At 44.1% G+C, this 15,225-nt stretch overlaps 3 protein-coding genes and 1 long non-coding RNA gene across 4 annotated transcripts in view; 2 read left to right on the top strand and 2 right to left on the bottom strand.

The window, feature by feature from the left end:
• The window catches only part of alg5 (ALG5 dolichyl-phosphate beta-glucosyltransferase), a 4,181-nt gene extending 2,385 nt beyond the window's left edge, over nt 1-1,796 (top strand). The window contains exons 8-10 of the mRNA XM_017417960.3: nt 57-208; nt 346-431; nt 681-1,796. Of these exons, the coding sequence (XP_017273449.1) occupies nt 57-208; nt 346-431; nt 681-796 (354 nt within the window). The 3' untranslated portion in view covers nt 797-1,796. The remainder of the gene's footprint in view (nt 1-56; nt 209-345; nt 432-680) is intronic.
• A 199-nt stretch (nt 1,797-1,995) lies between these two features.
• On the bottom strand, nt 1,996-3,046 carry LOC112450560. The gene is made up of 2 exons (XR_003039218.2): nt 2,630-3,046; nt 1,996-2,245 (listed from the first exon to the last, which is right to left on the bottom strand). It is a non-coding gene; the product is annotated as an uncharacterized LOC112450560 (long non-coding RNA).
• A 514-nt stretch (nt 3,047-3,560) lies between these two features.
• Nucleotides 3,561-10,758, top strand: smad9 (SMAD family member 9). Its single transcript, XM_017417927.3, has 8 exons — nt 3,561-3,982; nt 5,820-6,336; nt 7,978-8,193; nt 8,281-8,541; nt 8,628-8,738; nt 8,812-9,033; nt 9,116-9,372; nt 10,171-10,758. The coding sequence occupies exons 2-8, from the start codon at nt 6,141-6,143 to the stop codon at nt 10,312-10,314; spliced, it is 1,407 nt and encodes a 468-aa protein (XP_017273416.1). The 5' UTR covers nt 3,561-3,982; nt 5,820-6,140; the 3' UTR covers nt 10,315-10,758.
• A 137-nt stretch (nt 10,759-10,895) lies between these two features.
• LOC108236909 (regulatory factor X-associated protein) lies at nt 10,896-14,927 on the bottom strand. Its single transcript, XM_017417968.3, has 4 exons — nt 14,755-14,927; nt 14,234-14,667; nt 11,937-12,047; nt 10,896-11,473 (listed from the first exon to the last, which is right to left on the bottom strand). Exons 2-4 carry the CDS (start codon nt 14,663-14,665, stop codon nt 11,369-11,371), a joined length of 648 nt encoding a protein of 215 aa, XP_017273457.1. The 5' UTR covers nt 14,666-14,667; nt 14,755-14,927; the 3' UTR covers nt 10,896-11,368.
• Nucleotides 14,928-15,225: the final 298 nt, after the last annotated feature.

Raw genomic sequence — 15,225 nt, 5'->3', positions numbered from 1 at the left:
TTTTTTTTTTTTTTTTTTTTTTAAATGAATAAATGGTTGGTGTTGTGTCTTTTTAGCGATCTGTGTTCCGTACATTCCTCATGTACGGATTCCACTTCCTGGTGTGGTTCTTCTGTGTGAGAGGAATTCGGGACACGCAGTGTGGCTTCAAGCTTTTCACACGTGAGGCGGCGCTCAAGACCTTCTCCTGCCTCCATGTAGAGCGATGGTAAAGAACTGCAAACCTGTTAAGAATGTTTTATGACGTAGTGTCTTGATAAAATGCCCGACTTATGCTCTCTTTGAGGTGAAAGTGACAGTTCCTGAACATCAGCTGTGTTCTTCTGTGTTCCTCTCCACCCTCAGGGCGTTTGATGTGGAGCTCCTGTACATTGCTCAGTGTTTTAAAGTCCCCATAGCGGAGGTGGCGGTCAACTGGACGGAAATAGAAGGTTGTTTTTTTTATGTCATTCCACTGTGCCTCTTATTTGCAGTAATAATATCTCTCTTGGATGTGTTTGCTTCTATTTACTGGGTTTTTAATAAATGTGTTTTAGGCTAAGCGTGCATGAAAGTGCTGCTGTAAACATTTAACTGTAAGAGCGCGACCCTGCAGCAGTAAATCACAGCAAGCTGCTGTATTTCCACCATTCGTCTCTAAAAGGTTGGAGATGAAATGCCCGTGTTCTGGCTCTCCTCAGGGTCCAAGCTGGTCCCGTTCTGGAGCTGGCTGCAGATGGGCCGGGACCTGATTTTCATTCGCCTGCGCTACATCACTGGAGCCTGGAAACTGCAGTCACCTCTTAAGACTGATTAACCAATCAGACGAGCCTCCCCCCCGTGTCACAGAGACGAGAGGTCAAAGGGCCATGGAGCCTTACAGTGAGGGAGGGATTCGGACCGTGTCCACCGAAGTCATCTGAAAGGAACAATCTTTTTTTATTATTATTATTATTCTTAGAAAGCGAAGCGATGACGCGGTTATCGAGTTCCTCCTCGTTCTGCCTTTTATGTGGATAATAATGGCTTTTTATCGCCACTGTTACACACATTTGTCGCCACAACCTACCGAACGTCTGGACGAACGATCATGTATGAGGGTTATATTGTGCCTGATCAGCTGTAAATGAGAAATGAGAAGGATCTGAGAATCTGTTGTAAATCCCACAGGGCAAATGATCAATATTGAGTTGTTATTTTCAGAAGGACAGGATTTTTGTTTTGGAGGAAACCTGCAAACGGTGGGCTGAGTAACTTGAAACAAAATAAAAAATATATATACTGTACATCAGTAAGCTGGTATAAAGCTGTGAGAGTCTGTTTATCAAAGGTTGCTGCATTTTTCCCTAAATATAAACCCAAGAACATGCAGAGAAAACATGGCAGCAGAACTGTTAATCCTTTATTGATCATAAAATAAAGTTTCTGGTTTCAGTAACATGAAACTTCATAAAGGAAATGAGGCGTCGCTGCAGGATTTTATTTTGGTTTTTTTTATTTCTGTGATTTAAAAGGAACCTGAAATTTCTCCTACTTCCTTCACCGCAATATCCATCCCTCCGTTTGTCTTTTAATCATCATATGAGCACATACTGGAACAAGCTCGGCCAGCGTTTTTGTGGTTTGGAGTAAATGAGCTTTAACAGCAATGGTTTCTTATACAAGCCTGAGGTCTAAAAGACGTCTCTGGAGCCCCTGGAGGAGTCCCGGGGAGTGCATCCTGTTTGTGTCCTGCCCCTCCAGGACCAGACAAGACACACAGACGGTGAATCACCATCATCTGTGCTTTTCTCGCTTCCTGTCTCCGGCATCAGATTTGTGAGGAGAAAAAATAACACACTATAAAATAAAAGTGGAAGAGAGATGTCAAATCAGCTGTAATGAGTGTGCAGACAGGTGTGTTTTAAAGAATGAAAAAACCAGCATCTTTGTGCTCCTTGGTTTGACCTCAGGACACCTTGCAGCATGCATGGATCACTTTGGAAATCGCTGGCTTTTACACTCCGCAGATATTGATTCAGATGATATGATGGTTTCTGGGTAATCTACCTGCTGGAAAGAAGAATAATGCAGTTTTTTTTTTTTTTGGACGGGGTTGGCAGGATGGTTAGGACCCGCAGCAGTTGCTGTAAACTGTGAAAATGTCAAACTTGTAGACTCTCTGTCGCCAGCAGTCTGCGTCATTAACTGGACCAGGCACGGCACTCCCAATAAAGGATCGTATCCATCCGCAGTGAGAAAGACCTCCGCCTGGCCCCCAACAAAACTAAGATAAACAAAAAGAAAGAAAAAATGTTGATATCCCACAGAGAGGGAATCTGAAGAAGATAGCAAAGAGCTCATACAGTCATTCCTGTGGTTATTTTCTTTTTGACTTTTATCTTTCTTTACACTACAGGTGCAGTGGATTTATCTCCCGTGACAACTTTTAAGTGATGGGCAGCCTGTTTAATGATAATATTTACCCTGATAATAATGTAACATATATTTGTAAGTCAAATTAAACAGACTTAATGGTCTTCTCTGCACCTCATAGTTGCATATTAGCCGCTTCAAGGTAATATTAACAGAGTGCTGCTTAAATTAGATGCTCGGGAATTTAAAGTAATGCATGAAACGCCCCCTCCAATCAGCCATCGATCATATTTACCAGCATTTGTGCTAAAATGGCTCACAGGAGAACAGGTGGGGGTTGTTTTCCTCCTCGGCTTTCGCATGAGGATGAACGAGGGCGCGTGCACGGCTCAGGTGGCACGCACGCGCGCGCTGGATCTAAAATCCCCGAAATCCTGGGAAAGTTCCAGGACGGACGGGGGGGGCAGAGAGAGGCGGAGGGATCTTACAGGCAGGCGCTGCGGTTCCAGCCAGGCTGACGCCGCCGAGGCTGTGTGGCGCTCCGGCTGTGGCTGCCGGAGGAGCTGGAGCCTCTCTGAGCTCCTCAAACCGGCGTCAATTCTCACGTCGAGCGCAAGGCCGGAAGTCTCCGAGACCGAACCTTCAGAATAAAATGCAGAGCTCTTAAACGTCTCACAAACCGCAAGAAAATCTTATTTGCAACTTTTTTTGTTGATAAACAAAAAGCACGTATGAACCATATCTTAGCTCACTGAATAATATTTTTAAATTAATTGAATTAAAGATTTGATAATAGTTGAGGGTTTTTTTTACAACGCAAAAATATTTTTGGGTGATTTTAGAAAGTAAGAAAATCAAAAATAAAAACAAAAATAACTCAACCGAACAACGTCTGTGTTACTACCCGAACTGTTTTACGGTGCTGAGGCCGATGAATGTATCAGTCCGCCTGATCAGCGTCCGTTCTAATGACGTATATTATATAGAATTACGTCATTGGTCAGTTCAGTTTACTGAGCTTTCGGCGGATTAATACATTCAGCAGCCTCGCCGCATACCGGTCTTTCTGTTTAGCTTGACGACCATTGTTTGGTTGATGAGACACCAGCAAAGTCAACAAACGATGTCGTGCAAAAATGTGAAGGTTTAATATTAGATAATTTGGCGTTCTTTCACAGTAAGGAAGAGTTGTTCTATGAGCCTGAAAAATCTAAATATAATAAAAAACAGGCCCTCGTTTGGCTAGCCATTAGCCTAGCCTGGACTGAAGACTTTTCCCTCTTTCTCCATACTCTGTGCTCTGTGAGTAATGTCACTACTGGTGGGCTACTACTGATAACTTTTTGAGAGACAGAAAAACCTAAAAGTCGACTGGACTATGCATTCAACGAATTTCGCGTTGACGTCGTGGTACGTTGGTAAGGCTTTTATTTTGAAACAAGCAACCGGACGAAGATTGGTCTCGAAACGCTGTCTTTACAGTTTGACAGCAGCACGCGCGCTGGTAAACACTCCGCCGTGCGCGCAGACAGCCAACACACACACACACACACCTTCGCAGCTCCAGCACACCGGCCCGACCAGCTGCAGACGCGGAAGCCTCCAGACGGACCTGGCTGTCTGCGGCGCACTTGTTGTCACAACAGAGGTGAGGAAATAACCGCAGCCCGTAGTTCACGATTTCAGGTGTTTTAAATGCATTTTTAAATAACTCGTCATGGGATGAATGCAGCTCCTGGAAATGCGAAGCGATGTTTGTTGTTTTAACCCGCTGCGTAAGTAGCCTTTTGTTGGGGGAAACTTTTGTTTGGTCAAGTATTTTTTTTTTATCATTTTGTTTTGTTTTCCATGACTGAATGCGGGGAAAACGGGCTCCGGATTAGACGAGAGCGATAAACTTATAAGGATTTTACCTAATATGCAAACATATTAAGAAGCAATCTGCTGTTTGAGGTCGATTGCAATTGCTGCTAGAAGTTATAAGCAGAAGAATACTGTTATTGATTTGCTTTATTTAAAAAAAAACACACACACAGTTTTGCTCACTCCTCCACCATCAAGGTGTGTTCAGGGAGGATCCAGGTCCGAGCCCGGATCCTGTAGCGACTCAAAGACTGGATGTAGTGATAGTAAAAGGAAGCTGGCGTGTTTACTTTTTTTTTTTTTTTTTTGAAGGGGTGTTCTGGTGATAAAGCATTAGGTAATTAGCCTATCTGAGGCTGCAGACTGAGTGACGCCAGCTGCCATAAAGCAGCAGCAGCAGAGGCGGACTGATGCAGCCCTGAGCCTCTCAGGGAAAAAAGACCAACATCAGCTGGCTCTTTACTTTTAATGCATGGATTCATGGAGGATTTCATTATAGAGCTTATTATAAGATTTGGAGGCTTCCAGAATTTGGATGAACTTCTTTTTGGGGTTCTGTTGTGACTGCATTTTGGACTCAATGTACCAAATTGGCATACAGTATGACATACAGTTCTGATATGACAATGCTTTTGACCATCCCTGTGTGTGCACAAGCGTGTCTGTCTGTTAGCAAAATATCTCATGAACAACCGGTTAGATTTTTAATGAAACGTTGAGGAACTGGCCTACAACTGAGCCAATTTCAAGACGGTAGGCACCGCCAATCGACGCCACCGAGCACAGAAATGGCTTTAACTCGGGTCAGTTTTTATAGGCGCTGAGCTAAAATCTGTGGTGGTAGTAGCTGAGAGTCATTCGCAGCACATGCTCTGAGTGTTACGTCTTGTGATACTGCATGAGATTGCGCATACTTGACTAAAACGGCTTTGCGTGAATTGTTTTTGAAACTCGATTGTATAAACATAGGTGGAGAGGGAGGTTTGAATCCGACAGGAACGGATGGATTGATAAAGCTCAAAAAAAGTATTTTTTTCCTCTTTATTACCAAAATGCTCTGACATGATGCCTCAAAGCCGCACTTCTTGCAAAGGAATATTTAAGAGATCGAACACCTAGATGCCGCCTCTGTTAGTTTTGCGCTTCATTCCAGGTACTTTATGTAATATTCAGTGCTGCGGCCAGAAAGACACAAACACAAGGACTCCGTGTCTGTCTCCCTCCCCGTCTCCCGCTCCCCCCCCACCCTCCTGTTCTGTGATGTGTTCTGGCCAGACAGCATGGCTCCTGGGCGTCAGTGGCATGATCATTGAAACAGAGGCCAGAAAGGACATTCCTCATTGTTGGGGAATCTAGAAACGAGCCGGGCCATCTCTGCCTGCTCTGTCTGTAGCCGTTCTGCTCCACGCTTGGAGAGAAACAATGCAGCCCCGCAGAAACACCCTCCTGATTATGGAAATCCACCTTTTTAATGCTTGCATTATTAAATGTGTGCAGCTCCTTCTCATCTTTTCAGGCCAGCGTATCGCCGCGGTGACAAAACCCCATGATTTCCCTGCCACCGTGCAGCTGTTTTGGATGAACTGTCGTCTAATACAATCTCTCATCGTGTCTCTTGCCAGATGATTGAAACTTGACCCGGAGTTTCTGGCGGTTACGAAGGAATAACCATCTCCGCGGGAGGCTCTGAATCCAAAGATCTCCCCTGTGCCGACACAGAGACAGGATTGAGGGCTCGCACTGCGCTGGCCGGAGTCCAGCTCCTTCGCCAGGGCTGCTCAGAAGTTACAGCTGAATCCAGAAAAAAAAAGCCAACGTTTACACAAAGTCATCAAGCTACTTCTTTTATCTTTCGCCTTATTTTTTTTTTCTACTCATTATTTGCCCCCCACCCCCCACCCCTCGAGGGAGCTATTATAACATTAACAGGATCTCACCTCGTAATGAACTCCTCCACCTCCATCACGTCCCTGTTCTCCTTCACCAGCCCAGCAGTGAAGCGCCTGCTCGGCTGGAAGCAAGGCGACGAGGAGGAGAAGTGGGCCGAGAAGGCCGTGGATTCTCTGGTGAAGAAGCTGAAGAAGAAGAAGGGAGCCATGGAGGAGCTGGAAAGGGCCCTCAGCTGTCCGGGGCAGCCCAGTGAGTGTCACATCGGTTTACGTAGACGTTCAGCCTTCAGTCGGTCATTTATTTTTTTTTTTTTTATGTAGCATTCATAAACAATCTGAAGAGTCACAAGGTTTTCCAGACATAAGATGATTTCCGTGATAGGATGGAACGCAATGTTCTGACTTTTATTTTTTAAAGTGTGCTAGGTTTTAGTGGGGCAAAAAGGAGAAAAAATTAATATCTTTAGCCAATAAATCCAAAAAAAAAACCTGTCATTAAGTTTAGCTTTAGGGTACTTGTTTGTAAATGGAGTATTTTCATTTTATGTTAAAGTTTATTCCACTTGGCCACATTTTAGGTAAAAAAAATTACATTCCATTCTACCATTCTACCATTAGTAGATACAGTAATAGAATAATCATCTTTTGAAACGCTACATCATAATAATGTTTGAATTAGTCATAGTTCACGTTCTGGTCAGGTGGTTTTAATTTTGAACTGATGAGGGAGTAATATTTTTTGTCTTGTCTGTCTCATAGTCAGTCTTCAGATGGACTAGAAATCTTTCCAAGGAAGATTAAAAAAACAACAAATCCATTTCCAACTTTTATTCAATTTTGACCCACTAAAAGCAGCATGTAGTCACAGTGACGGCACAAGTGTCTATTGTGACGGCCTGTAAAAAGTATTCGCCCTCTTGGATGTTTTGCACTTTTATTGCCGCCATAAATCCATCCGGGCCGGCATAAATATGTATGTGTCTTTAATGGGGACTCTGTTTGAGCTGTTCTAGGAGCAGATCCCAGACGTGTTCCGACATTATCGCAGCCTGCCTCGGGGGGTGGGGGTGGAAAGGCAGTTAAATGTTTATTTAAAGCAACATTCTGTCGAGATGACCAATTAACAATATCAGAGTGTGAAGTCAGTAAGCTCAGTCACATCGTGATGAGTGAACATAGTGAATGCACATGTTGTGTGTTAACCCAAACACAACACAAGGAAAACCAAACGCAGCCTGGATCTGTAGGAGAAAAGGACAGAATGCTGGAGCTTTAATAAAAATAATAATTTGATAAGGTGGAGCTCCAGTTCCAGGTGTTCCCAGTCAGCACTCCTAACCACTGGGATCTGCTCCTGCAAAAGCGCAAACAGACTAACCATTAATAAAACGTAACGGGCAGGGCACACTATGATCTGGTGAAAACCATCAAACGCTGATCTGATTTGTCTCACTTTTTAGTTCTAATCTGGTGAATGTGCAAATGCCATCCTGTTTTTAACATCCTGTGTTCTGTTAAATATCTGACCTATGCACAACAACAGAGACAACTTGATGAAAACCCCACCTCAAATCGCTGCCCTTACTGTATCAGATGGCCGTATCAGTTAACCATCTTTGAGACCTCTCAGATTTTGTCGTGTTGTTAAGTCTGTAAAAACTACACGTAATATTGTTGTAACCTCCAGCAGTGACAACAGTAACATGCTGCCTACAGTCTTATTTGTCTAATTGTGTTATATAGAATTTTTTGGCTCAAGGAGGAGCAGTTTGTCTTTCTTTCTGTGGACACAAAGTAGAACAGGGAGCAGCTGTGTTACCTGGAAACCTTCAAACAGCACGTACATTTAAATCTGTTCTGACGGGCTTGCCCTATCATCTCAACCCTTGAGGTAAGTGCGTGACGATTCCCCGCTCGCTGGACGGGAGGCTGCAGGTGTCCCACAGGAAGGGCCTGCCCCACGTGATCTACTGCCGGGTGTGGCGCTGGCCCGACCTGCAGTCCCACCACGAGCTGAAGGCCCTGGAGTGCTGCGAGTTCCCCTTCGGCTCCAAGCAGAAGGACATCTGCGTCAATCCGTACCACTACAGACGTGTGGAGACGCCAGGTACGCACGCTATTGAAGAACCTGTGGCTTTCTCTTTGTTTCTATCTCCTCCCTAACTTTTTATTTTTAATTTTTTTTTCCCTTTAGTGCTTCCACCAGTTCTTGTGCCGCGCCACAGCGAGTTCAACCCACAGCACAGTTTGCTGGCAAAGTTTAGGAACGCCTCCCTGAACAACGAGCCGCTGATGCCCCAAAACGCCACCTACCCAGACTCCTTCCCCCCTCTGCCCTGCTCCTCCTTCTCCTCCTCCTCCCCTGCCTCGTCCCTCGCTCAGTCCCCCACCTCACAGAGCTACCCCAACTCCCCCAGCAGCTCCGCAGAACCCGGCAGTCCATATCACATCACAGGTAGGACACAAAAGCACGAACCTGATACGATTCCGACCCCGGCGAGTGTGAAGGAATTAATTCCCCTCCCCTTTGGTGTTTTCCAGCCGAGACTCCTCCACCTCCCTACAGCATGATGGAGACAAACTCTCAAGAGGACGTGAAGCCGAGCAACTCCACGGAAACGTTAAAACTCACATTTTCCGCTCCGCACAGAGGTAAATTTAGCTTGAACCGCGCAGACGATGTAAATCTCTTCCCGTTATCCACTGCGCTCACCTGTGCCGTCAGACCTGAGGCCCGTGTGCTACGAGGAGCCGGAGTACTGGTGCTCCATAGCCTACTATGAGCTCAACAACCGAGTGGGGGAAACGTTCCACGCCTCGTCCCGCAGCGTCTTGGTGGACGGCTTCACGGACCCGTCCAACAACAAGAACCGATTCTGCCTCGGGCTGCTTTCCAACGTCAACCGCAACTCCACCATCGAGCACACGCGCCGGCACATAGGCAAAGGTAGACTGCGTGGATCCCGCGCGGCTGATTCGAACTAAAACCCAATAACTCTGTGTGACGTTTTCCCCTTTTTCGTCCTCAGGGTTACACCTGTACTACGTGGGAGGGGAGGTGTACGCAGAGTGTCTGAGCGACAGCAGCATCTTCGTCCAGAGCCGCAACTGTAACTTCCAGCACGGCTTCCACACCACCACCGTGTGCAAGATCCCCAGCGGCTGCAGCCTCAAGATTTTCAACAACCAGCTGTTTGCTCAGCTCCTCGCCCAGTCCGTGAACCACGGCTTCGAGGTGGTCTACGAGCTCACGAAGATGTGCACCATCCGCATGAGCTTTGTTAAGGTGCCAAGCATCGTTTTGTGTTTATGTAAATAACGTACAGGAAGCGTAGGAATAAACAGACAGGGCGGTCATCTTCAATGTAGCTAAATGGAGCGGGTTCTTGTGTCTACTGAACATATTTCAGTTTAATTAATAAGGTATTAGATGTTCAGATTTGAAAGTTTTCATCTTTGGAAGCTGGTTCTGTGAGAAGGTTGTGAATAGTTAATATCTCACCTGTTGCGTTCTTCTTCAAACAGCCCCAGTTTGGAGGAATAGTTTAATTCTGACCAGACTGACGGGCCAACAGTTCGGGTGGCGCTAAGCGGATTGTTGACGTCTTTAGTCTGAAAAGTCTCATTGGATTTCAGGTTAACGCTGTTTTCTGAAGCTTTACGTCGCCGTCAGTTTTGCATTGCAGTTCTACCAGAAGTGTCCCAGATTGCACCAGCGCTGCAGTTAACTACCGCTGTTTGTGTTTGCAAATATGTCAAATTGATGATGTTGTAAAGAGTTTTAAAAATAGTTTGCAATAAGGAGTGTGAAGTTTTTGAGGCTAGGCTTGTTTTAAGGTGGCACCAGTCCTCTTTTGTGTTACTCCGCTCAGAGTAACAGTGTAATTCAGTCAGAATTCAACTATTCTTCCAAACTGAGGTTGAAGAGCTTTCTACTACAGGTAAGATATTAACCTTTCCACAGAATCCACCTCATGAGATCCAAACTGTTTGTTTAAATTGCTGTCAAGCGTGTGCCCTTCCACTTATTTACCACTCAAACCGACAGCCCAGCAGCTGAACCTTATTTGTTTCCAAACCTCAGGGCTGGGGTGCAGAATACCACCGTCAGGATGTGACCAGCACCCCCTGCTGGATTGAGGTCCATCTGCATGGCCCCCTACAGTGGCTGGACAAGGTCCTCACTCAGATGGGCTCGCCACACAACCCCATCTCTTCGGTGTCGTAACGGGAGCGCTGTCTCGTCGCCCCACAGGTAGTCGTAGATTCTGAATGTTTCTGTCCGAGGGTTCCTCTCTCACACGTCGTCTCATCCAAACGGACAACGTTGTCGTTTCAAGCTTTAAGACGCAAACACATGCCTTTTAAATGTGTCCTTGATTTTCAGTATGATAAAGCATTGCTCTTCATTTGTGTTCCCACTGGGACAAGTTAACTGCACAGGATAAGAAAAATGGGATCTGTTTGGAGGTACTTGTTATATATTGTCGTTGTGGTATGTGTCGTATTTCCACGTCCTGACCAATGGTTGACTGAATGTACTGGTTGCTTTTTATATGTTCATTTGAAGTTCTTTGTTACGCATTTTGTTTTTCCAAGATTTGAATTTTTAAAGCCTTAGCTTTAAGAATAAAGCTTAGCCCATACTATAAACACAGTATGTGGAACACTTCATTGTTTTTGTGTTGTTTTTTTTTCCTTCTATGCTTGATTGGGGATAAACGCTACAGAAGAGATAGAGTAACTTTAGAGCACTTTGTCATCATGTGGTGCATTTTACTAAAGTTTAGGAAGAAATCACAAACCACCTTTTCTCTTAAAACAAGCCGTCGAAGCTTTACTTTTGATTGTCACAGGTAAGAAATATTCAGTGTTCCTGTAGTGCTCTTCTTAGTATTACAAAATGCTTTACAAATAAGTTAAATCAAATAGTTTATCACAGGAATACAACAAGAAAATGTTTCATAATTATCAGAAATCATCAAAAACACTAAAACACAGGATTGATCAGTTATTAGAGCACAACATAAAAACAGTCTCATCTTTGTATGTCAATATTACATTATTATTATTACTCTGATAAAAAGAAATGTCACAGAACGAACGCTCTGATGTAACTAAAGTAGAAAGTACAGCTGGGTCATATATAGAAATCTGAATTTCCTGTATGGATGAACAGGTTTATGAGCAGGGTACACACGTTCTATCCATGGAGTGCCATTTTTTTCTCCCCTCGGTCTTCCCGATGCAAAACAAACGGCGTCGGCGCTGGCGGGTAAGTGTTAACAGCCCTGGAACTGCTGCTGCGAATGGCTGCGGCTTTGTGACGCCAGGAGCTGCTGCTGCTGCTGCAGAAACCTGATCACCTCCGGACTCCTGAGCAGCGACTGGAGGACACAGATGAAAACAAATAATTAGATATCAACACACTGGTCCTTTTAAACATTCCTATGAGAACATTTAGTGACAAAATTCTTCTATTTTCAATACATATAGGGTTGTTTAATTATCAAACTAACAAAAAATGTTCTTTTAAGGGATGTCACAATTTACATGTAACTGTGTATACTACAAAAATTAGCTTTTGTGAGGAGGTAAAATAAATTTTGTGTTCCAACACCAATCTACTTAACATTTTGTCTAACAAAGAAACGGAAAAACACGGATGTCATTTTGAGCATAAAACTACTTTAAAGGTTCAAAAGATTAATTTAAAATACAGATGCTGTCTTCCAAATAAAAGGAATGATCGTAGTAACACTTGGTTGGACTTTCCTTCTAAATGTTAGGTGCTACTCGGTGCTTTGATGCCAGCCACGTCCTTCTGTTTCAGCCGAGTCGGTGACTTACCAGTCTTTTCTGGTTGAGGACCTGCTCGATAAGGGAAGGTCTGGCAGGACGGTCCCCCATGGAGCCCAGGCGCTGTTTGTTCACAGACACCGGCCGCTCCTCAGAGTTTTCCTGAGCAGCCACAAAAACAAACGGATACAAAACAGAGAAAGTTTGGTTTAAACTGAAGGACACTTTTGTCTGGTGGAGGAAAAAAAAAAAACTAAAAAACAACAACACTAGAAACAGATGCTTTTTTAACTTCATAATTAAGTCACTTAAGAATTGACAGGTGGACATGATTTATTTTCCAATTTGTCTGAATGCACATAAACTACTTCAGTAGGCTTTAGTAAGTCATTCCGTACACTGCCTCCTGCTGGCCAAACTGTGTAAGTGCAACAATCTTCTCCAAGCCAAAATGGCCAAAAATGTCATTATTTTCATCTCAAGTTGCACTAATGCTTGCAGAATAATGTTTACAAGCATGAACGTCATTGTTAAAGCTTTCAATTGCTGTTTTAAATCTGGGTGAAATAATGATAAACCTCCTGGTCCAGTCAGCAGAACCTCCTTGTTGTCTTTCCACAAAAACTTTGCTGGAAATTTAATCTTTTAGAAGCATTTCCCCCTGCTTTAGTTTGGAAATCAGGCTGTCGGACCGACCTGCTGAGGGTCTCGGCCCTGGACCCGTCTCCGTCTGGGGGGTCGCGGACCTTCGGACCTCCGGACTCGTCGCCTGAGCCTTGATGGGCCCGAGCCTTTCATGGCAGAAACACGGTTCTCTTTCCTTTCCTTACGCCTTGTTTGAGTTGCTTTCACTACATCAGAACCGCCTCGGTTCGGATTTTGCTTCGAGCTCATCGACAGCTCCTGCTTGCTCGGGGACCTTTTTCCTGTTTACATGTGACCCGAGCTGCCGGGAAAAGCCGGAGAAGGAGTCCGGACTGGAGTCCCGGACTGAACTGAGTCAAGCCTCCCCGCCTTTAAAACTGCCTGACTGAAAAGTCTGCAGTGTTGGCCCTGTTTGTGCAGTTATTACACCTCCTGGCAAAAAATATTCAACCATCACACTTAGAGGACGTTTTTCCAGTTATTTGATTTACAGTAAATTAAAGACATGCCACAAAACTATTGTTAAGAAACAATAAAAAGGACAGAAATATAATAAGAAAAAACACAGAGCCATTAGTACTTTGTTGCTCCACTGCTGGCTTTTATATCAGCTTAAATTCTCTGAGCATGGACCCAACTATTAACAAACAGTGATCTTCATCACTCCAACTATCTCTTATAGATCAGCTTTGCAGGTTGGAGTCTCGCCATCGACCATTTTTCTTCAATTCCACCAGATATTTTCACCTGGATGGAGATATGTACTTTTTGTAGGCCATGCCGTTGACATTATACGTCTTTCTTAAAGAAACATTTTCATGTCCTTTGCTTAAGGTAAGATGCGTTATCATCATTTAATGTAGACGTTGGTGTTTATTGAAGATGTACTGACTGCCGTCTCCCCCTGACATGCTTTGATGACCTTCCCGTCTTTCTGTACCGGGTGCAGATTTCAGACACAGCTGACTGGGAACGACCAACATCTTTTGCAACATTCCCTGATGATTTCCCTTCTGGAAGAAGTTTCATAACCCTCTCCTCGGTTTCAGACGACATCTCTCGTGTTGGAGCCATGATTCAACAGCTCTCCAATGTTTGAGCACTTTTTTTTTTTTCACCTGAAGCCGATTTAATCTGATGCAAATTAAAGAGTGATTCCATTTTTTTCCCTTCTACATGATCTAAATAAAGCTATCATGACTGACTTCAATTATATTTCTTTCCTTTACATGTTCTGTCTTAATGCCAGAAGCCTGTAATTTAGAAAAATTATAGTTTTGTGGCATATCTGTGGTTTATTTTGTTATAGAAATTAAACAACTCAGAAAACATCCTACAAAAGTTGTGAGTCAACCATTTTCCCCAGGAGTTGTATCAGCATGTATGAATCAATAATACTGTTTCAAGAAGGGGTTTTCTTCTCTCCTTGAAAACTCAGATCTATGTTTGCCAGCCAAAGTAAGTAAGTATAACTTGTTGTTGCTGATTAAAGAAGAATAAACTAATCGTAAAGGACAAATTTGGGGGTTTATAAGTAAATAAGCTGCATGGTGTCCTGTGGACACATCATTAAATATCACTTCACCATTCCTCACAGCTAAAATAAATAGGTAAAAATTCTAAAAATTTAATTTTAACCATTGGTAAAATGGTTAAAGCGAACTTCACCACGACGGATTCAAAAAGAAGAAGTTCAGTCTTACGTCAAGTTTTCCGCTGGACATGGCCTGGTCGCTCTTCTTCTTCTTGTATTTGTCTTTGTACATCTTGTTGCGGTGCTTCTTGCACATCCACGGCTTCCTCTGCTTGGCCACCTGCGTCGTCGTCTCCGTGCATCCCTCGTAGGTGCACTGCTTGGGGGCGTTGTCGCCCTCCGACGCCTCCTCGTCGTTGAGCTCCTCCGGGCTGGCGCCGCCGTCTCTGGGATCCGAGGGGTCCATGACGTCGCTCTCCTCGTCCGCGTCGTCCATCATCGCACCGGGGACGCTGCCGTCGGCTTCGTGCGGCGTCACCACGTTCCTGCTGTCGACCACCCCGCTCTTGTTCACGTAGTACCTCTGTCCGTCCTTGGTGAGCAGAAGAGTGGCGTCCTTCTCCTTATTCGCTGCGGATGAGGGAGCGTCCTCTTCATTCATGTCTGCGGTGCACAAAGAGGGAGCAGCTGACAGCTAAAAAGCTAACTGCCCGTCCTTTACCGTTACCTCGTGTTTACAATCATACTTACATGTTCTCAGCCACTTTTCCGTACTAAAAATTGTAGCTTTTTTAATTAAAAATAGTGTTTTACTGACATTATTTGAAATAAAGATTGTAATTGATTAGAGTCTACTACAGCGACAACCATGAATCCATAGTTGCTGTTCTTCTTCTTAGGTTTAATGGCGGTTGGCAAACCAACTGAAACTGCTCATTACCGCCACCTACTGGACGGCTCAAATTCTTCTTCGCTGATTGTTTGCTTTGTGTGGCAGCGACCCCTAATGGCCAATAAAAGAAGTACAAGACATTTGTAATTTTTATATTTTAATTCAAGAAAAAACAGGCAAAACGGACACAATCAATCATGTAAACATCCCGCTTTATCTTTGCAAATATTATCTTTTTTTGTCATTTATATTTGTGCTGTGTTGCTCTTTTTTAATCATTCTGCGTCAAAGTTTTCGTTATCGGGTTAGAATCAATATCTTCTCACTCC

Source organism: Kryptolebias marmoratus, linkage group LG13 (assembly GCF_001649575.2).
Source record: "Kryptolebias marmoratus isolate JLee-2015 linkage group LG13, ASM164957v2, whole genome shotgun sequence".
NCBI classification, from domain to species: domain Eukaryota; kingdom Metazoa; phylum Chordata; class Actinopteri; order Cyprinodontiformes; family Rivulidae; genus Kryptolebias; species Kryptolebias marmoratus.
The sequence above is the reverse complement of the archived record's forward strand: the minus strand, read 5'-3'. Positions and strand labels throughout refer to the sequence as shown.

Coding starts and splice junctions, on each gene's coding strand:
- LOC108236909 (XM_017417968.3), bottom strand. CDS start 14,665: ATGAATGAAGAGGACGCTCCCTCATCCGCAGCGAATAAGGAGAAGGAC. Junction 12,048..14,233: donor TGTCCAGCGGAAAACTTGAC/GTAAGACTGAAC, acceptor GTGGCTGCTCAG/GAAAACTCTGAGGAGCGGCC. Junction 11,474..11,936: donor TCCTCAACCAGAAAAGACTG/GTAAGTCACCGA, acceptor TGTGTCCTCCAG/TCGCTGCTCAGGAGTCCGGA.
- smad9 (XM_017417927.3), top strand. CDS start 6,141: ATGAACTCCTCCACCTCCATCACGTCCCTGTTCTCCTTCACCAGCCCA. Junction 6,337..7,977: donor CAGCTGTCCGGGGCAGCCCA/GTGAGTGTCACA, acceptor TCAACCCTTGAG/GTAAGTGCGTGACGATTCCC. Junction 9,034..9,115: donor GCGCCGGCACATAGGCAAAG/GTAGACTGCGTG, acceptor TTTCGTCCTCAG/GGTTACACCTGTACTACGTG.